Below are 22,610 nucleotides of genomic sequence, written 5' to 3' on the forward strand. Positions count from 1 at the left end.
CCTCTTCTTTTGCTCTTTACTTCTCTCCTGTTGTTTCCTTCTCTTTTCCTTTTTCACCTCCTACCTCCTCTCCTGCTTTACTTGTCTCCTCTCCTGTTGTCTCCTCTGCTTTTTTTTTCCATTTTTCCTCCAATGTGTCTTTCTTTCCTTTCCTATTACTTCCTTTTTTCTTCCATTCTCTCCTCTCATTTCCTCTCTCCTTCTCTTCTTCCTGGCTCATTCTCTACTATCCTTACCTCCTTCCTACTTCCTTGCCTGTAATTGTCTACTTCCCTCTTCTGATTCAATTCTTCCTCACATGTATCCTCCTTTCCTTTCCTTTTTCCACCTTGCTTCCTCCTCTCCTGTTCCCTTCCCTCCTCTTCTCTCGTTACCTACTCTCCTGTTTCATCTCCTCCTCTCTCCGGCAGCAGACTGTGTATTCATTATTTAAAACGACAATACAAATGAATCAAAAATAGAATTGAAGAAAAACTGAAGGCAGAAAGTGAAACTGCAAATTAAAAAGACCAATAAACAAATCAGGAAAACAAAGTAAAGCAAAGAAGCAGAAAAACCAGAGAAGAAGAAGCAGACGGAGCAGTTGAGTTAGTGTTTACTCTGCGGCCGCTAAATGAATTCAAGATGGCGTCTGGCCTCGCCAGGAGCAAAAACATCAAAGAGTCAGACAGCCAGTGAAGGCAGCGCTCTCCCTCACCACTAATGACACGAGGAACTGTAGGGCCTTCACATGTATCTCAGAGCAGAGTGTGTGTGTGAGTGTGCTAACAACACATTGTGTGAGTAGTGTGTGTGTGTATATTAAGCTAAACTCATCAGCTGGTCAGAATTGAACATGTTCTGTCCATTCCATTAGATGACTAACAACACATTTAAGATACGTAATAAATACAATTAAATTAAGTTCCATTCCATTAAATACAAAATAAAAATAATATAGAAAATATGTAATAAAATCTATAAAGCACTTAACATGGTTTGGTTTAATAAAATATAATGAACTTGCTTTTCTGAGTTTGTATCTTCATGGTTCATTTCCCATAATTGCACTAATTTGAGTTTTATTTTCTTTCCCTTGAGCTCTCCATTAATCCCACTTTCATTTATTTCACTTGGGAATATTTATTGTTCTGAACATGATAATCAGGCGGAGTTTTTTGCATTCACTTAAATCCTTCAGCATGTTTGCCGATTTACAGGAAGTAGTAGTTGATCAAAGCTGCATTTCTGTACTGGCACTATAAAAACCTTTAGAACTATGTCCATCTCGTTCTTATTTGCCATTTTTCTGCCATGACCTCACAAGTCAGAGAAGGTGGGGGCAAAAGCAAACGTCAGGAGCCAGGCTGTGAGTAAATGGCAACACTGGGCTTTCTGGCTTCTTATTTGAGCATTTTAAGAACCAACAGAAAGATATTTTCACAGACTGTTTCGACTCATCTGAACCTAAAACAAGCAAGGAGCAACAACACACACTTTGCTATGACCTGGTCAATTTAGAGGGACCAAGAAGGACTTCTACTTAGAACCAGAATTCAAGTGTGTGGAGAGAAATTATATAACAGTGTGGCCCTGTGTGTGTGTGTGTGTGTGTGTGTGTGTGTGTGTGTGTGTGTGTGTGTGTGTGTGTGTGTGTGTGTGTGTGTGTGTGGTATCGCAGCCTTTTATATCTCCTTTCCCAGGAAATTGAGTAGGCTGTTCTCATCACACACATACACACACACACACAGGATAAATTCAGTGATGGAGGAATATGGAGGCTCATAGTGGACATAATGTGGCTACATAATATCCCCCCTGACACAGGAAATAGCCAGAGGTCTGGGACTGAGTTAGTGCATGTGTGTGTGTGTGTGTATATGTGTGTGTGTGTGTGTGTGTGTGTGTGTGTGTGTGTGTGTATGTGTGTGTGTGTGTGTGTGTGTGTGTGTGTGTGTCTGTCTGTCTGTGAGGAGAAATACCCATCAGAGGAAGGAAATAATGAATCGCACTGCAGCTTTTCAGAGAACTGAGGGATCAATAACTGTAAGTCATTTCAATATTGTAAGTCAAATTAATTGTAAATCAAAGAAAAAGTAGATTTTTTTCCTTACGATTCAAACTTAATTTTCTGACATTGTTGCTTTTATATATAATATACAAAATAATATAAATAATACATGTATCTGCCCCTATTGAACTTATAGAAAAAGCTATTATTATTCCAAATCTATTTTAAACGATACATGTGTTCATGCAGATTCCCACCTCAATGTGTCTCAGTGTGTGTGTGTGTGTCTGTATGCTTTCCCCATCTGTGCAAGTGAGTAACAAGGCGGTGTGTGTCGACACACGTGAGAACCGTCACAAGTGTGTGTCCACGTAGTGTGTGTGATACGTGTGTGTGGGTGTGTAATTGTGATTGTGTGCAGGTTTTCAGGCCAGAGAACAAAAACATTTCTCCACAGGTGACGGCTCTTTACGAGTCTCTTCCACACTCGTTTTATTAGCCTCCCATTTTCCTTTCAACCACCAGCACTTTTTTTTTAAAAGCTTCTTCTGGCAAAGTCACCATTCCACCACCCCCCCTTCTCCTTTTCACCAATATCCTTTGATTTCATTACTGCCACATGCTGCCTACTGCCAGCGATCGTTAGCGAGAGAACCGCCCCAACAGAGTCACTCCTGACACGGCGAATAGGCAAATACGCGGGAAAACACACAAAAAAACAACACAGTGAGGACTGGTTATGAGCAAGCACAAAAAGCTCCTTACAACTTGATCCTAAGGACTTTTTCAATGTTCTTTATTCTAATTTACATCAACAAAACAAATGACTTAGGAACAGATGTTTTGGGTCAACAAAATTAGCAACCAATGCTAAATGCAGCAAAACAACAATATCCAATATTTCGTTTTCTACTTCCTTCAAGATACAGTTTGTATTCAGAAAATGAAATAGTTGTCGGTTTTTTAGGATTTCTGCTTGAATATTGTTGTTTTTGAGCTCAAAGATATGGAAATTGGAGTTGACCCGAGCGTTATCTTCGAAACACACTCGTAAACACACAAATATGCAAGCACATTGACAAATCTGGATCTAAAGATTTTTATACACAAACAATCTTTTTATCCAATATGTCTTTTCCTATTGTTCTTGAAACTGAGGAGTACACACACAAAATAATGTGTGTCCCAAAGGAGAGTTGTGTACCTTTTCCTTCTGCCACTTTCGTTGTGTTGTGATGTTTGAGGTCAAAGGTTTAAACACCTGCAGCTGATGAAGATTCAGGGTATTGCAAAGACACAATGGAAAACCAGAGGCTGGGTTGATCACTAATTCGAACCTACACCATGCACTGAAAGCGACTGATAAATAAATAAAGAGAGTAAGAAAGATTGTTCTTTGTAGCAGGAGACAACAGGAAGTTAGACAAGAAGAAGAGAGGCGACAAGAGAAAACACCCGGCAGAGGTAAAGAGTTGGTGTTGAGCCAGTTGGCTGTCTGACAGCTCATTAAGTGCTTTTATAAATAATAAATTGATGTAGTAATTAACAAGACTCTCAAACTTTCAGTGCGACAGAGAGAGAGAATATTTGTGTGGGAGCCCGTCAAAGATTCACACACACAGACTGTCCGACAAAATGAATCCACTGTATTTATGAAGATCGTGGAATTTCTACATTACCCATTACTGTTTTGCTCAAGGGCGCTATAGACTTGGTTGCACACCGAAAGATTGACGGCAAGGTTAAAGTTGAAATTATTTTGAACTTTGAGTGGACAAGCGTGCAATGTTGCCCTGCAGATGGAAAGGATAGAGAACGCTTCTATGTTGTTCTAGACAAATACCTTATCTGGCCTTTTATTTGGATGTCATCTTTTGCCTTTAACAGTCCAAATATCAGGTGATAAATAATCCAGTTCCACCCTGATTTGAATTGCAAACAATGACTTACAGAGAACTGACCCTTGAACCCTGATCATGTCTTCCAATTTTTGAAAATCTAGCAAATCTAACAAGTGAATCAGCACATATTTGACTTTTCCTGTGTAGTTTACTGGGGATTACAAGGTCATTGTTTCTATAGGTGAAAAGTAATAGAAGTATCTGTTAGTGATTTGGATCATGTTATGGGTTCTTCCTTGGTCCATGCTACACCCTTCCACTAAGTTTCATAAAAATCAATTTTCCGTTAGCCTGCTCAAAAACAGATAAGGAAACCATCATGCCAAACTGAAAACATTATCTTCTTTGATGAGGTATTAAAACATCTACAGAAAAAAATTGGCAATCCAGTGGGTCCACAATAAACAAAGCAATGCTTACTTAGCTGTTTGAGCAGTTCAACCAACGTCCTTTCCAGACTGATTGATAAGACCGATTTCAAAGGCATCCATTTAATCGTTCACATAAAAAAAAGAAGTAAGAAGAAAGTATTTTTGCCTTCATCTTGGGCCCTCGTGACCTCTTTGAGGACTACGACCCCCAGTTTGTGAGCCACTGTTCTAAGAACCAGAGCCAGGATTTATAACTACAAAGGCAAATAAATCCAAAGAAAAATCACCTGCTGGTATTCATCATGTGAAAAAGATGTAGAAGAGGAAAAGAATGCCCAACAAAATCACAATGAGAGGTAGATAAGGAGAGCGGCGAGCATTATGATTGGTTGTTTGTTGCCGCCATGACACACACACTCGTCACACACACACACAGTTACAAACGTGTTCTCTCAGATGGCATGGTGGCAGCCGGCCCGACAGCCAATCAAAACACCCGTTGCAGGGCACACGGCCAATGAGACCTCTGCTCTCTGCGGCAGCCAAGCTGTCAGGGTGAGAACAAGAGTGTAGGAGGCGTGTGTGTGTGTGTATGAGTAAACTCCTCGCACACATCTTGGACGTTTAAAAATGTTGGATAGATATTTAGAAATGGTTTTTTTAACTTTTCAAATAGCAAAACAGTGATAGTTTTAAAAGATTATTTTTTGTCATTTCTGTTTTTATTTATCTGATTTAAAAATGACTCCTACATTTTGATCACAAGATATAATAAAGTATATATATACATCTGTATAAATGAATGGTTAGGCAGTTATATTTTATTCCGTAAAAAATGTATGGACCTTTTCTGTTTGATCTTTTGCAACTTGGCGGTCGTCCACACTCAACCTGTTCTCCCAAATGAAGCTTCATAAATAAATAATCACTGTGTAAATAAATTAAACTGATGACACATACAGTCATGATGAAGGTCATGAGCCGAACACGTTAGCGTCACCTTGGATACACACAGGGCATCCGGCCCGGTGAGCTGCAGTAAACAAGTAACTCTGCTGTAAAACACTGACAGATGGGGGGAAAGAGAAGACAAATAAGCCTTTGGAAGTTTACATTGTCAACAAGTCTGACTGTTTTGTGGTGAAATATGATGTTAGTAGGTAGGATGGGTCTTGCATGTATTCACCATATACCCCCTGGTCTAAGATGGCTGCCGTGGCATTTGATTCAGATTTGTAGGACTCAGAAAGTTGAAGCCGTACAACACGGCCGACGTCAACACAATGCTGGGTCGCAGGGACCCCGTTGCTAAGGCAACACGCCGGCAGGCACCTAAACCGAGCCAAAAGCTAAGATGGCTGCCGTGTCATGTTAATTATTGAAGAGGGTGCAGACGGAGAGTGGGGAGCAGCGAGCACTGCTGCCGGTTGGAGGCTGGGTCACAGTTAACCCGTTTCCAAGGCAATGCAAGCTGGCGACGGGCGGCCGGGTCTCAATCACCACAGCAACGTAACGTAGCAACCAGAGCATCCCGTACACGCGCCAAAACAAAACAAAACCCCAAATACTAAGATGGCCGCCACCGGAAGTGAGTGACTATTCATGCCATATGCTTTAAGCTACATATAATTTCTTCACTGGATTTATCTGATAACATTATACAACATGATTTATTATATTATAAAACTAAAAAGATCTTAAAACCAAACTGTAATTTATCCGAAAAAGTTTACATTTTAATAAAACTTAACATTTAAAATTAAAAGATGCTTTTAAAATGTATAACGCAAAACAAAACTTAACTTAATTGGATAGTACCAAATTGCAGTGTTTTGGAATAAAAAATATCATTAGATATCATCAGAATTATCAGATTTATCAGAAAGTCATAGCTATGAATTATTTTTCAAATATCATTCAAAAATGTATGCAAAGGCAAATATAAATCCTATGATGTAATACTAAATGGTATGTAACACGTTTTTTGTATGAGCTTTTTAAGCATTGTCATATAAAAATAACTGAGCAAGCTACTGTACAGCCACTAATGTTTGGTTTTGGGGTCAGAGCCATTGTCAGTTTTAATCAGTCACATAATAACATGTCCGGCTCAGAGTCAGCTTTAAAATCAGTAAAAATACACATTTTTTCATTATTGTTTTCCAGTAAAAGCGGAGTACAGCCACATTTAAAGAGAGGGGTTTAAAACATTAAACGCATACATTAACACACTTAATCCTTATCTTCCTCATTTTGGCTTGCAGGGATTTTAACCCCTTGACCTCTTCCTGTTGAGAGAGGCGGTGCAGCCATTAGACAGATCTGGCCGCGCCGTTACATCATCAGATCTCTTTATACCATCTTCCTACCATGTTTATCTAGATGATATTTGAAGGTATTTCAGCTCAGTTTGTTGTTGTTGACAGACAAGGTTGTATGAAGCTGAGAACTGCATGAAACACTGAGTGGAGCATATTGAGTGATTGGAAATGTGTTTCTATTAAATGTGTATACAGTTGAGAGCTATTGATTGATATGATTTTGATGACAGAAACCTGCAGAGATCCTAACCCTAACCCTAGTCCTAACCCTAACTGAGCATGCTTTTGCTTAAAGTGGACCTATCATGCTATATTTGAAAAATATATTGTAGGGCCATACCTATATAAAACATGTCTGTGAAGTTTTTTTTCCAAAATACCAAACAGATCATTGTAGCCATCCCTCATACTGCTCAAACCCCTCTTTTGCAGCCCTGTTAGAGAAATGCAGATTTTGGGTCCTTAGCTTGAAAAAAATAAATAAGAGGAGGCGGAGCTAATGCCTGATCAGAATTATACCGGAGATAAAGTTAAATTCGGTTGTGATAAAACGCCATCCTGTTTAAACCACGACAAGGATTATTTCTGAAATAGTATGGAGCTCAAATGCTTTTTCTCTTGCAGGTTTATCACCAGGCGAGTTCTTTTTTTTATTTCCTGCTTTTTAAAAATACATGTGCTCTTCAGTACAGGTTAGCTCTGAGTGTTAGCGAGGCTTGCTAATGTAAACAAAGACGTCCAAAACACGTCAGGCATTGTTTCTGATAGCAACTTTCTGTGGGTCCGCCGACGTCACCACGGATGGACACGTCAGTTCGGATGGAAATCTGTATCCGCTCGTTGTACACCCGTTTTTAAAAGATTTGGGTACGGAGGAAAAGAGAGATGGTTTTATTTTCTGATGCTGTGTGAGTTCCCCGACACACCGGGTACACATATTTATGTATAAAAGACATCACAAAGTGCATTTTGCATGATAGGTCCCCTTTAAAGAATCATGGAAGTGAAGTACTTTTTTCTGCATGGACATTTACTTGGAATGTCACGCAAAGACTTTTAACGACAACATACTTTAAAATCGAATCAAAGTGGCCAAAAGCATGAAAAGAAAAATGATGGAAAACAATGAAACAACAAATGCAAACCGAACCCTCAGTGTCCTACAGATGGGACACAGTCGATCAGCAGGAAAGCTGTTTTTATCATCTGATCTAAATTTGTGCATCCATTTTCTGCAAAGCTTAATCACAGTGCACCAGTTTAAAACACTTTACTTCTGTTTGATCGCAGTTCAAATTCACTGAGAGTCAAACTCAAGCTGATGTTCAAAATATTTTCGGGGAAAAGAGCAACGTTACATCAGTAAATAGAAGCCAGAGGATGCAGAGCACTTGATGCCATTAACTCTCCAGATATGTTACAGCTTCAGAGGTTGTTCCAAGAGCCTGACAGTGTAAATCAAGCCAACCTAAACCGGTTCAAAAGGGGCGGACAGATCCTCTCAACATCTGATTCCGATCCCGTTCAGTCTTGTGATCCATCAAAAATGTTAATAGGGATTAAAGTATGGGCCTCCTGTGTGAATTGACTCAATACAATACCTCTATATAATACCCTTTTTCATCCGTCTGCCTATGACCAGAAAATAATGAATGTATGAAAACAGAAAACATACAACTACAATGGTGGACAGGACATGCCACCTACCGATGATTGAGCTATTTTTGGTGTCTTACCAATGGCAAACGTACAAATGTACAGTTTGGTCCTCAGAGGATAGACCTTTGACATTTCCTCTAAAGAACAGGACTGTCATGGGCTTCAGTGATAGCCAAATATTAATTGGGCTGGATTTCATTTGAAAAGGTACATTCCCAGTACCAATACCCTTAACGTGGTACAAAAACCAAGAGTACTTTATTCCATAACTTTTTTTTGGTTCATCCAATACCTATCATGTGAATGGAAGCTTTCAGTCCTATAGAATGGCACCAATGTATTTCTCTCCTTTAACACAAAACACAAATAATGTGTTTCCGTCACAAGTGTGAACTATTAGCTATACTTTTGAAAGCCCTGGTGGCCATTTGGCACGCTGAAATGCCAACTCTGTGATAAGCCTTCACCACAGACTGAATTGGTTGTAGCTTCTAGGGTTGTGGGCCAATCAAACGTCTGCTAATGCCTATCAAATGCTTGTGGTGATAGACTACGGGCAAAACCAGACAAATAGTATAGGTACAAAAAGGCTCAAAAAAATGTTTGACTGAAGGAATGTCAAGACTTTGCAGATTGCAGTTGATTCCTAAAAGGTATTGAGCACCTATGGTGGCACTCGCCAATTATATTACATCCCCTCGAAACCACAACCAACCACGTGGTGCAACAAACAGCATTTAAAAATCATACTTGGACTGCTTTCCCTTATCTATTATTCCATTATCTCAGCACAACTCTTCAGATCACAAGTACTGACAGTAATCAAATAAATCAGATATTAATTCCCCGTCTCAGCCTGAACCTGTGACCCCGCAAGAACCACCACAGAAGAAGAATCCGTTTTCGAGCAGCAGTGTGGGACGCAGTAAGAGGCTGTAAGAGCCTCTAATAGCGAACATATGGAAGCTCGCTGGTTGCCAGCAACACAATCAGGACTACATTATTTGGCCCACACTGGAATAATAAAGGAGAGAGATCAAAGAGCTGATTACTTCAGCACTGCGGAGTTGCAGGACTATTTCTGTTTGTTCTTTCTTTATGTCGTTCCTTTATTTCACTTTGTTGTCTTTGACTCAGTCTTTCTTTCTTCCTCTTTTTCTGTCTTTCCTTTGTATTCTTTCTTCTAAGACCAGGTATAGCCACCCTATTTTGAATGGGCACCAAGTGGAAGCTGGGAAGCATCATTCATCATGTCTATTGATGTGTGTGTGTGTGTGTGTGTGTGTGTGTGTGTGTGTGTGTGTGTGTGTGTGTGTGTGTGTGTGTGTGTGTGTGTGTATGTGTGGGTGTGTGTGTGTGTGTGTGTGTGTATGTGTGGGTGTGTGTGTGTGTGTGTGTGTGTGTGTGTGTGTGTGTGTGTGTGTGAGAAAGTGTGGTGATGCTGCTGGCTGGAGATGCATTTGAGTACAAACAGCAGCATAAATGAAATCTAGTTGGATAGAGAGTGAAAACAGACAGCGTCATGTTGACCAGATTTCTGATCACATGTACAAGCTTTTCATAGATAGATATGAAGAAAGGGCTTTGTGATTTCACAACGAGCAAAACACAGATCAAAATACAGAATTTCATAATAAAAATGTGGTCGACTGTAAAACACGGGAGGTTTTGGAAATCGCCAAATGTGGATGCAATTTACAAACATGGAAGCCTTGCACACATGGGACCTGGTCACTAAGTGTGGTATATTTGTTTTATAACAGTAGTGTAGTAAATTCTGGATAGAAAATAGTGCAATATTGTGTTACATCAAATATATTGGTATTCATTCCATATATTTTAAATATTTTCTTATTCAACTGAAATTGTATTTATCCACCAACACTGATGACAATATGGGCTTGAATTGTGACACACATAATTCAGAACGGATATAACATAATAATAATAATAATATAGAAAAAATGTAATGACTTTAATGTTTATTTTATTATCTTTTCTTTTTAATGACTGATTTTAAATGCCATTTTCATTATGTCTTCCATTTTTGTAAAGCACTTTGAATTGCCTTGTGTTGAAAGGTGCTATATAAATAAACTTGCCTTGCCTTGCCTTGCCTTGCCTTGCCTTGCCTTGCCTTGCCTTGCCTTGCCTTGCCTTGCCTTGCCTTGCCTTTCATAGGGCCCGATAAGAAAGGTTGATATCATGTGTGTTTTAAGTTTTAAAAAGCTTCATCTTCTCATTGAAATTCCTCTCTTTCACCCGTATCTCTACATTGTCCATACAGAAAAGAAATAGTCACGAACATTAACACAGTAACAGCAGGATGGAGCTCCAAACTGCATGTTAGTCTGTGTGTGTGTGTGTGTGTGTGTGTGTGTGTGTGTGTGTGTGTGTGTGTGTGTGTGTGTGTGTGTGTGTGTGTGTGTGTGTGTGACCTATTTGCATGCAGCATGGCAGTGCAGGACAAAATGGGACTCAGACCAATGGTCCCATTAGAGTGGCACACCGGGAATCTGTGTGTACATGTGTGTGTGTGTGTGTGTGTGTGTGTGTGTGTGTGTGTGTGTGTGTGTGTGTGTGTGTGTGTGTGTGTGTGTGTGATGGCCTATTCTCGACAGATACTGGCCCACTTCACACAAAGAAATGTATCACTTGTTTTTCAAAAATAAAAATAGTTTGTTTTTCCTTATTTCATTCATACACTGTCAGTCAGTCTAACATGGAATGAGGCACTCATACTGCAGGTTCAACTCTGCAGGTAATAGCAGTGTAATATGCCTTGATATTATTAAAACAAATCTCTAGAAAATGTCCACTGAATGCCACATTACTGACTTTGAAGTGCACACACCTGAAGGCAGCGTTTAGCTAGGGTTGCACAATCTCAGTATTTCGTAAAGGACAAACATGTGGAAATATAATTGGGAATGAAGAGCTGTTCTGCAGAGAAGTGAATAATGATTCAACAAAAGGATCATTCCCTCTAATGTCTAAAATCGTAATTGCAATATGTGTTAGAATAATCACAATTTGTTTTGTTTCTCTAAATTGTGCAGCCCTACATTTAACCAGCATCAAAAACACCTTATCCACCTCTCTGACTGAGCACAGAATGGTACGATCCTTACATAAACTGCCAGTGCCACTGAAGCTAAACTACTAACAGAGCGTGTGTGTGTGTGTGTGTGTTTTAGCAGCCTGAGCTCAAACACACCTCTAGCTGCCATCCCGCTCCACTGTGCTGCATTGTGTGGCAGTTTTGTTGTCTTGTTGTTGTTTAGAGTGTGACAGCTGTCCGGTGTTAATCAGCGAGTCCATGCAGCCTCCCTAACAGCTCACCACAGCATGACTGACCCACTAAAATACACAAACACACACACACACAAGTGCCCAGCGAAATGACAACAGCCCCATTTTCCACTTTGATAATGAATACTTAGGTTTTATGTGTGTGTGTAGGGGGGTTCCACTTTGAACAAGTGTGTCAGCCAGTTTAAAATGGTGTCACACACATTTAACACACACATATACACAACTTTTCTTTATTCTCTCGCCAGAAACGTTCAAGTTACTTAAGCTTTTCTTTTGCTGTCAAGCTTCTGCTTAGTATATGAGAATAGGCTTTAGCACACACACAGAATACAGAAAATCGGCCAATGACAATCACCACCGACAGTACAGCAGTGAGAGTCTGTCGGAGAAACCAACATTCTCCTAAACACACAAGAACCATGTAGGACACACAATCACAGCACACAGATATAAGAGCTGGAGTAATAATGTAGCACAGACTGTTTTACAACAGTACGGGACATAAAACCCCAGCAGGGGGGTTTGTTATGCTTTATGAAAATGAAGCAGTGTGAGTAAAACTCAAAGCAAAGCACTGACTTAATCCTGACTGAGCTGCAAACACTTCCTTCTGAGCATCAAGAGTTTTAAGTTACATAAATCATTTTCTTTAAAAGTTATTATCCCACAAGCTAATGTAGCTAAATTGAGTAACAGTAGTGTAATCGTGAGCATCCACAACGTAGAATGTTGATTTATGGCCTTCCTAATGTCAAAGTCAAGCATGACAGAAGCACATTCATTGGATTATTAACTAACACCAAAGCTTGCTTATTCCAAGGGGTCCAAATTACTCAACCTCTTCAACAAATAACGCAAAGCTCAGCCTCTCAATTATTGTGAACTTTAGCCTTTTATTATATTGAACATGTATTGACATATGAAAATGTATGGGTGGATTTTATCATACAAGCTATAGCTAACTTGAGCATTAACTTGTACTAGCCTCAGGTAACAAATATAACACATATCTGATTAAACAATATGGTATATGTCAATTATTAAGTGATTTGAATCTTTTAAAAACATCTAGGGTTCTTTATATGCTTTAGTTTTTTGTTAATAACCTCTTTGGTGGGCTAGCTAGCATTAGCTTTATCGATCCATTATCCAACAAGCTATTCAGATGTGCCAACTAACAAGACATCATCTCGTCCAATATTAGCCTTGTCAACAAAAACCCCCAATCTGCAAATCCGCCACAACATTCAAAGTTCTTCATCTGCCCCTTGTACAAACTTTCATTAAGTTTCATTAAAACCAGACATTATTTCTCCCATATAAAGTACTTAGCAGGGTATGTTAGCATTGGCTTTGATCACAAACATAGTCCAACAAGCTAATCCGATGTGCTAACTAGCCAGACCTTATGTCGACAGTTTTATCAGTTATCAATAACCAGTTGCAAAACTGAAAAAAGGAAGGAAATTAGCCATGTTACCAAAACAGTCCAATCCGCAGATACAAAATGCAAAGTTCTTTAATTGCCCATGCTACACATTCCATTAAGTTTAATACAAAATGGGTAATTTGATTTAGTGTCATAACATACTTTGTGTGTTAGCTACCATTAGCTTAAACCACATCCATTGTCTAACAAGCTAATGAATGTGCCAACTTACAATACATTATCAAACAGTTTTCAGTTCCCAAACAGAATTTTTTTTTTAAGGAAATTAGCCTTTTCACCCAAAAATATGCGGGTGACATTCACTTGCACCAGTAGGACTGTATAAATCCAATATGGCTGCCAGACGGCTGGTTACTGTACCATCAGCTGAAAGGCCTCTGCACTGTGATGGTGTGTGTGGATCTACAGCAACATTCATGAACCTTCCTCCACTTCTGCCTGTCCCCATCTGCAGGCTGACCTTGATGTTCAGAGGTTTGATCGGGCTGGCAGGCGCACTCACACACACACACACGCACACACACACACACACGGAATCAAACCTGCAACTGAAAGCAAAAGAGCGTCTCTCTCTTCCCATGGACAGGTTGGACAAAGCCAGCCAGCTATTCTGCTCAGTCCACCTTCCCTTATGGGACACACACACATAACTCACCGTGTGACTGTGTGTGTGTGTGTGTGTGTGTGTGTGTGTGTGTGTGTGTGTGTCTGTGTGTGTGTGTGTGTGTGTGTGTGTGTGTGTGTGTGTGTGTGTGTGTGTGTGTGTGTGTGTGTGTGTGTGTGTGTGTGTGTTGATATGCATGCATCACTCTGGCAGCTGTGTTTTTGGACATTAAAGCCAAGGGTTTATAGAGACAGAGAAAGGAAAAAGTGAGCAGTTTCTGATACACAACCTGAATATTATCATTAAATCTCTCTTTTTGACAAATTCCAGTTGCATTCAGGGACATTAACGCTGGTCGGAAAGGTCAATTTTATGCAATGCCAGTATAGAGTCTGAACTGTAAATAATGTGACAGCAAATATATCAGGCAGGAATATGTTATCAATTACATTTCGTGTTTTTTACTGTAAATTCAAAATTATTTTCATAATTTGTAAATAGTTCTTGAATTAAATTGTCTATTGATAAAAAAAAGTAAGTATTTTCATAAAGGTTCTCGACGTAAAACTCCATAAAACCTGTTAAAAAAATAATATGAAAGACCCACATTTGTTTTTTACCTCTGATAACCAATTACATCACACATGATCTAAATCTCATGGCCATGTTTCAACAAACATTGACCCTGAAACAAAACCCCACACTAAATAAATACATTAATCGAGGATAATATTAAAATAAACGTTTAGCCCATGAAGCTACAAACTACAAGTAAAAAATACACAAATAACATACAGATGAATTCAAGTAATCTCCCACCTTTTATGCGAGATAAAACAAGATAACGTTATTATCAGCGACACACCAGCTCTCCATCAGCCACTCTGACATTTCCGTTCCCAACATGTGACAGCTGTGACATCACTAATGCTGATTACCCTGACATACATTAGTAATGGAGAGCCGAAATATAATACAAATGACTGATATGTGACTGAATATTACAATAAAAGTGTGTGTGTGAGAGGGAGTGTGTGTGTGTGTGTGTGTGTGTGTGTGTGTGTGTGTGTGTGTGTGTGTGTGTGTGTGTGTGTGTGTGTGTGTGTGTGTGTGTGAGAGGGAGTGTGTGTGTGTGTGTGTGTGTGTGTGTGTGTGTGTGTGTGTGTGTGTGTGTGTATCAGTGTGTGTATCAGTGTGTGTATCAGTGTGTGTATCAGCGGCATCAGTGTCAGATAATCTGATGCAGGAGGATTACATTTAAGCCTGAATAGTGTGTCAGGCTTTAACCGGACACACACACACACACACACACACACACACACACACACACACACACACACACACACACACACACACACACACACACACACACACACACAATATATACACATTAAAAACTGAAATAACACAGAAGTGCTTTAATCTGCTCTACAGAGAAACTTACTCATCGATGAAAGACGTACATTTTTCAGCATTTATAATAGAAAAATGAAGAAACACAAATATGTAGGAGCGTCGTGTTGAAACACAGACACACATTTGTACGTATTGAAACACACACACATATAGCACCGGGTCAAAATGTGCGCTTGCACACAAAGGAGGGACACAAGAGCACACACACGTACACACAAATACACAAAGAAGCAATACATTTGGCTTTTATTTTGTTGTTCAAACGGAATAACTCAAGCAGATGGAGATACAGGCCTGCAAACACACACACACACACACACACACACACACACACACACACACACACACACACACACACAATGCGTCTATTTATAAAGTTATAATTGCATAACACGCTGTGCTCTAATTCCAGCCTACTGAGCACACAGGATGTCCACACACACACACACACACACACACACACACACACACACACACACACACACACACACACACACACACACCACACACACACACACACACACACACACACACACACACACACACACACACACACACACACACACAGAGAAAACTGGCCTTTAACGTGTTTTTCTTCCTGCTCATAAACGGAGCAAAGTGCACTTGAGTGTGTGAAAAACACACTCTCTCTAAATGCTCGCATATTAAACAGGCGATGTAAAGGAGAAATAATATCAGACCACCAAACACATGCACCTTCTCTCTCCGAGACAACAGTGTCAATACACCCTATTTGCATATTTCCTGCTGCAGGCGAGAACCGCTTCTCTCTGTAGATATTTAGGTGTTTTTACTAGATGTGTAAATGTTGTCATGCGTCTGAGCAGTCATTAAACTGGAATTAAATAACACTTTAATCATTTTTTAGAGGGTGTATTTGGTTCATGGTGAAAAAGGATTCTACCAAAAAACACTCAATCTATAAAACCTTAAATAAATTAGCAATTTAAATACAAATACTTTTTCAGTAGATTTAAATTATTAGGAGAGCTTGACCTTTGACCTCTTCACGACTGGTTGATTTGAACTGCACCAACATTTAAATTAAAATAATATACTCTTTCTTATGGAATAATAAATATATATTTAAATATGCAATTCATTGTTATAACTGAACATGAAAATCCATATGAAAAACACTTATTTTATTCTGCATTAATTTGAAAAAACTGGAGTTCATTAGCCTAAAAAAATGTGAATTAGAAAATAATAATTAAAATAAAATGAGTCTCAGAAAAACAAAGGGTACACACTGAATATCCGAGCCCTGAATGATCTGATGGTTTAAAGTGTGTTTCCTGTTCACTGAGAGAGGGCTGCAGATTTTGGCAGGCAGCTTCAGGACCCTCCTAATTAAAACTTACTGAATATTCAAACGCTGCGTTAGCATAACAATGGCCGGCTGGCCGGGCCCGCTTTAAATGAGGCCTTTTGTTTTAGCCGAGCTTTCTGCTGCCTCATTAAGCCGCTGGAGCTTAAGTTAGCGAGCCGACAGCAGCTAACCGGAGCTCGGCCCTCGGCCCTCGCCCTCCTCCTCTCCACCCCTCCCCCCCCACTTTCCCCCCAAAAACTAAAAGCCCCGATTCAGCCTCCTCTCTGTTTGGTCTCGCTGGGCCGCGGCTTGCTGCCGGCTGCAGATCTGTCCGAGCCTTTCTGCCTCTTCTCTCAAACCCAACCACTCCGCCCCAGTTTCCACCCGCCCCCCCCACTTCTCTCTCAATAACACCAACCAGCCAGACTCACGACCACACCAAACACAGAGCACCAGGCCACCAAAAAGCCACAAAAACAAGGCCCAAGAAGACTTTATTAGACACTGAGAAAACTGAAATGTTGACTTTAATTAAATGTATTTTGTCAACAGATTACACATCATTGTATTAGCTTAGTTGAAAGCAATAATATTAAGTTAAAACAAATATATTAGGTTAAACTTAAAGTCAATGTTTCCGTTTTTTCAGTGAATATGTGTGTTTTCTGTTTCTGTCAGTGCACGTAAAAAGGCTGTGACACAGACAGACAGGGTGGGATGGGGGGGGGGGGTAAAGTGAAGATGGAAAGGAGCTTGGCACCAGATCAAGACCGTCGGCACATTGTGCCATCCAGCAGCCGAACAAAGCGGTGCCACGCAGAGCTCTGTGGCATCAGCCTGCCGAAGAACACCGGCCCAAAGAGATAGAAAGAGGGTCCGAAACTACGGGGAGAGAGCAGGTAAATAAGCATGGATCTCTGAGCTGGTGGTGGACACCGCTCGGGGTCCGGATGGAGGCCGGGGGGGGACAGAGGGCGAGTGTTGGAGCGCTCAGACAACAGAGGCTCTGTTTACAGCTGCAGAGCATCTGAACACACAGCGCTGCTCACCACAGATTAATGGTATAAACACGTAAATCTGAACATCACTACGTTTTAACGTCTACAACAATTAAGATACTGAACGCATACAAGATATAATTCAAGAAGGATATACACTAGAAACCAATAAAAACAATCTAATTTATAAAGAACTGAAGAGTGTTAATGCTTCACAAAATGCACCATGCAGACATTTTTGAAACACTCTTATTTAGCGTTTGTTCTTACAGTACATTTAAAGACAATAATGAATTGTTAGCTTGCTGTTTTAAAACATATATATATATATATATCATTTTTAGGATGAATTCACAGCTAGTGTTTTGCGTCTGATTGATAAATCATATTAGAGAGCCTGCACTGAAAAATCTGAAACGTTGACTTTAATTTAAATCAAATTAAATGTATTATGTTAACATATTTCACACAGCTGTATAGCTTAGTTGAAAGCAATAGTATTACGTTTAAATACAAAGAATGTTTTCTAATTCGAAAACAAAGCAAAATAAATGTTGACATAATATTTTGTAATGCTTATTCCATAATGTTCACTTCGTCCTCCCCTCTCTATTTTCTCCTTCCTTTCTCTTAAACTCCCATGAAGCCACATTGAGAGTCAAAGGTGAGACAAAGGCAGAGAGACAGTTCACTGACAGGTGGATCTGTAGGAAATCCCAGCTTTCCGTCTTCATTTACACCTGCGACTCGCAGACATTCCTGCGTTGAGGCGAGAAAAACTGTGAAATCCATTCACCCCCCGCCTCACTTTACACCCTGTTTCTCATAGCCTTCACTTCTCCCCCCGTCTCTTAAAACACCTCCACCCTGTGACCAAGCTTTACAGGTGTGTGTGTGTGTGTGTGTGTGTGTGTGTGTGTGTGTGTATGTGTGTGTGTGTGTGTGTGTGTGTGTGTGTGTGTGTGTGTGTGTGTGTGTGTGTGTGTGTGTGTGTGTGTGTGTGTGTGTGTGTGTGTGTGGGGGGGGGGGGGGGGGGGGGGGTCTCTGCAGACAGACAGACAGGTTCACAGGAGGTCAGACAGCTTGCTCGCTCTGGATGACTTTCTCAGATGTATTTTTTTTTTTTTACCCAGGTGGTATTTCATAATTTTTTAGACATTTTGGATCTCATTGGCATCTTTTAAATTAAAATGTACAATTAAAAGACTATATATTTAATTATAGAACTTAAACTTCTTCATGTTCACCATTTGCTGCCTTTGTTTTATTCAATGGCATTACAGTGGGTTAGAAATAACATAATTAATATGACAGATAAATCAAAATATTACATTTTTCTGATGAACATTAATTTAAATACTATGTATGAAATGAAGGACACTTATTTACCAGCTCTGCCTAAAATGCATTTTCGAGGTTATGGCTAAATAGCAAATAAAAAATGATATTGCAAACATAATTTTAGGCTACTAAGAATATTTTTTTGAGGGGATACATAAAAATGTTTAAATAAGCCAAAGGTCCCTGCATGAAACACACAACAACCCCAAACTGGTGTGTCCTTCTGCATCAGAGCAACAAATCAATAAATTACTATGGCTGTTATTTTTCTAAATTGGTTAAATTAAAGACATTTGTGAAAGAAAAGGACAAAAATTAACCTGCAAGCAGATTACTTTTTTTAACAGTATTTTTTTCTTTATTTAGGAATGTTTTTATGCAATAGTTCAAATACCTGAGGTGTTACCACACACACCTTCATCATCACATTTCAGAAGTCTGTCCAGCTTATTTATCCAAAGCACCACGGCACTCAGCAGCAGCTACTGTCACTTTCGCCGCCACACACACACACAAACACACACACACTTTAATTCCCTCCGATAAACAACAGCTCTTCCAAAAATAAACCCCGACAGAATCACAGTCCTCTCGCGCTTTGACGCGCGGCGGCGACCCGCGCTGTTTGAGTTTGGTGCGTAAAAAAAAGGCACCTTCACACCTCCCCTCTCTCTCTCTCACACACTCCCACTGTCTCTCTCTCTCTCCTCTTTTCTCCCCCCTCTCTCTCTCTCCCCCAAACCCTAGCGGAGGAGGACAAAAAGAAACAAGGGATGATGATGATAGAAGATGGAAGATGGAGTGCTCCTTACCGCTTTGCCGTTGTAGTAATACATGAGTGAGCTGCCTGTCATCCCGGGGATGGTGTACGCGCAATACATCGTTCCTCTCCTCCGCAGACAGAAGAAAAACTCTCTTTCTCCCTTTCTCTCTCTCTGTTATTACGCTCCCCCCGCCCCTTCTATCTTCTCCACCTTTCTTCTTCCTCTTCTGTTATTAACTTTTTCTCGGATGTGTTATGATCGCAAACTCTCGCCGCTCCTCTCGCCGCGTGCTCCTGCCTGATGCGCGTTTTTTTTTTCCCCGCCGACAATTCCTTCAGTTGCATTTTCCCATATGGCCGAGCCGAGGCACGCGGAATATGCAAAGTAGGGAGAGAGAGAGAGAGAGGAGTGCCCCTCCCCTTCTCTCTCTCCCTCTCTCTCTCCCTCACACACACTTTACGCGCTCACACGGAAAATATAAGGAAAGAGAGTTTCGCCGACACTCTTTCAACTTTCCACAGAAAATCTGGAAGTCATCCCCCCCCTCCTCGCGCGGTGTTGCAGTTCTGCCTTTGAACTGAGCCGAATATTCACTTTTTCCATCGCTTCCTTCAACACACTCTCCTCCTTTTTACTCTTCTTCTCTCCTTTCTTCACTTAATTCCTTCTCCACTCCTATCCCTCTCATCTCCTACTCCCTTATTCCCCCCTTCATTTGCTCTTCTTCCTCCCATTTCATCCCCTCACATCTCCTGTCTCCTTATTCCCTTCTTCTTTCCTTTTCTCCATTCCTCTTTATTTCCTGTTGTTTCCTTCATACCCTCTTGTTTCCTACTTGCTCTCTTGATTCCACATTTCCTATTTCCAACTCTCTTCCCTGTGTTTACCCATCTTCTCCCTCATTCTCTCCATCTCCTTCTTCCTTACAAATTCTCCCCCCTCATTTCCTTGTTTCCTCATTTCCTCCCGTCTCCTGCTTCTTACCTTTTCCCTTCCCTTATTCCTTGCTCCAAAATATGCTTTGGTCAAGAGGTTGTATTTTTGAATTTTAAAATCAATCGTGTGTACCAAACCAATCAAAGCAACCACTTCACACACACACACACACACACACACACACACACACACACACACACACACACACACACACACACACACACACACACACACACGCACTCACTCACAGGGTGCATAATGCCAACGACATTAATCTGAAGCATATGTAAAAAAATCAAGCTAAAGTCACTTGTTATGATTTAAAATGTATCGTATAAATTATAAAAGTCAAGTAAAAGCTAATTATTTCTCCTCATGGATGGACAAAAATTCAAATACATTCCTGTACAGAAATAAACTGTATTTAGCTCATTTTTAAATATCACCCCAAAACAACAAATATCACTTCATGCCTTGATATATAGTTCTTAAGCAGAAGTGCAGTCATGAGGACTCTTAATACACATTGCACTACATGTTCAAAACCCAAACTGGCCAATAGGGGGCGCCATACATACCCTAGTTGTATTGATCTGTGAGAGTGTGTGTGTGAGTGTGTGTGAGTGTGTGTGAGTGTGTGAGTGTGTGTGAGTGTCCTCCTGGCACACAGTGTTGCTGAAATCACAGACAACTGGCTGCTCCTGTGTAACGTGGCCTTTTATCTAAATATAATTGTGTTAAAACAACAGTTCTGTGTGAGGAGCTGTTCAGCTGTTTATTTGCTGATGATCACAAAGTTGAATTCAAACTGGTCAGATGGTGCCGTGAAAATGAAAGACAAACTTTAATACTCCACAGAGCCTCTATTGTAAGTCTGATTGACACGCAGGTTTGTGTACCGACACAAGGGAGGATTGGGATATTTTAGACCGTTGTTTTAATAAGCTTTGAAAATGTTGGAGCTGTCTATATAGCAAGGGTGGTGCGGAGATTACAAAGATACATCTCGTATAAATAATAACAGTCAACATGAATAATTCCTGCTTCAACTTCGGCTTCTCTTACTGTAGTTGTTTTAGTTTTAGGGACATCTTTGGCCTTCTCATTTGGATGAAGGAGTACTCCAGTAATTGAACAACGTACCTTTGTAAAGTTGGAGGACTCACAAAAGCCAATGTTCAACTTAAAATATGAGGCACAGATATTGTGACCTGAGTTTGGAAAATCTCTGTACTTGAAAATTCAGAATCTCTGCATAGAAAACTGCAATTGAACGCCACACAGAGTCGGAGTTTCTACATAAACGTGGGGAAAAACCATCTTCCCATACTTCAAGAAACCGTTGTCTGATGTCACACAACAGTCCAAGTTGAACATCGTAAACCATTAGCCTAGAGGCTCCGTAAAGTATATTTGCCTGGAGTGAAATACATTAATAGGCCTGAATACAATCGTAGTAAAACCTGTTGTGCATGTCAATTGATTAAGTCAAGTTATCTCTGTAAAAAGTTATTTGAGAAAATCTTAAATATGCCAACAAAAAAATATTAGGAAATATACAACTTTTTCTTACTTTTAAAAATAACTTACAGTTGTAGCCAGACACACGAACAAGTAATGTATATTATCTCAACAATTTCAACCATTTTCTTTTCAACTAACACTGGTACATACAACATTTGCATCAAATGTGAAAGACGTACTTTTAGTGCTATGGTCCCATGCAAAGTGGGATGCATGCAGGGTCAACATATTCATATCTATGTTTACATATTATGGTTACGTATATAGTCAAGGGTTGCCAACAATCCAAAGAAACAAAGAACAACTACTTAAATGTGTCAAGGTCAGCCATGTTTTCACGATTGGCACTGTGCACCTGGAATTCTGGGAATCTCCTGGCAAAAGCTCCAAACAACGCTGGATCCTACATGTCCCATAATGCAACTGTTTCTTTTCATTACACCCTCCTTTCATGACCACTCCTACCAAATTCCAGTTTCTCACACAGGCTTCACTTATTTTGCCAAGATGACACTGATGACATCACTATGACATCATCAGCTGGTTGACAGAAGTTAATAACGACAAGCTTCGTAGCCAAAATGAAAAGAAATTATCTTTTTATAAAACTGGATAAACCTTAGAAATACGGCAGAAAATCAAAATCACGCTGACTGAAAGAGAGAGGGATGTCGGAAAAATAAGTGA

The 22,610-nt window shown here is 40.0% G+C and overlaps 1 protein-coding gene across 7 annotated transcripts in view; it reads right to left on the reverse strand.

Annotated features, from left to right (window-relative positions):
* LOC117478868 (transcription factor 4-like) overlaps positions 1-22,610 on the reverse strand; it is a 188,287-nt gene that overhangs the window by 42,648 nt on the left and 123,029 nt on the right. For 2 of the 7 annotated variants that reach the window (XM_034125798.1, XM_034125799.1), the window contains exon 1: positions 19,512-19,806. The exons of the other annotated variants lie outside the window; for them this stretch is intronic. In XM_034125798.1, the coding sequence (XP_033981689.1) occupies positions 19,512-19,580 (69 nt within the window). In that variant the 5' untranslated portion in view covers positions 19,581-19,806. Of the gene's footprint in view, positions 1-19,511; positions 19,807-22,610 lie in introns of those variants that run through there. 7 annotated transcript variants of the gene reach the window in all.

Source organism: Trematomus bernacchii, unplaced genomic scaffold (genome assembly GCF_902827165.1).
Source record: "Trematomus bernacchii unplaced genomic scaffold, fTreBer1.1, whole genome shotgun sequence".
NCBI lineage: Eukaryota > Metazoa > Chordata > Actinopteri > Perciformes > Nototheniidae > Trematomus > Trematomus bernacchii.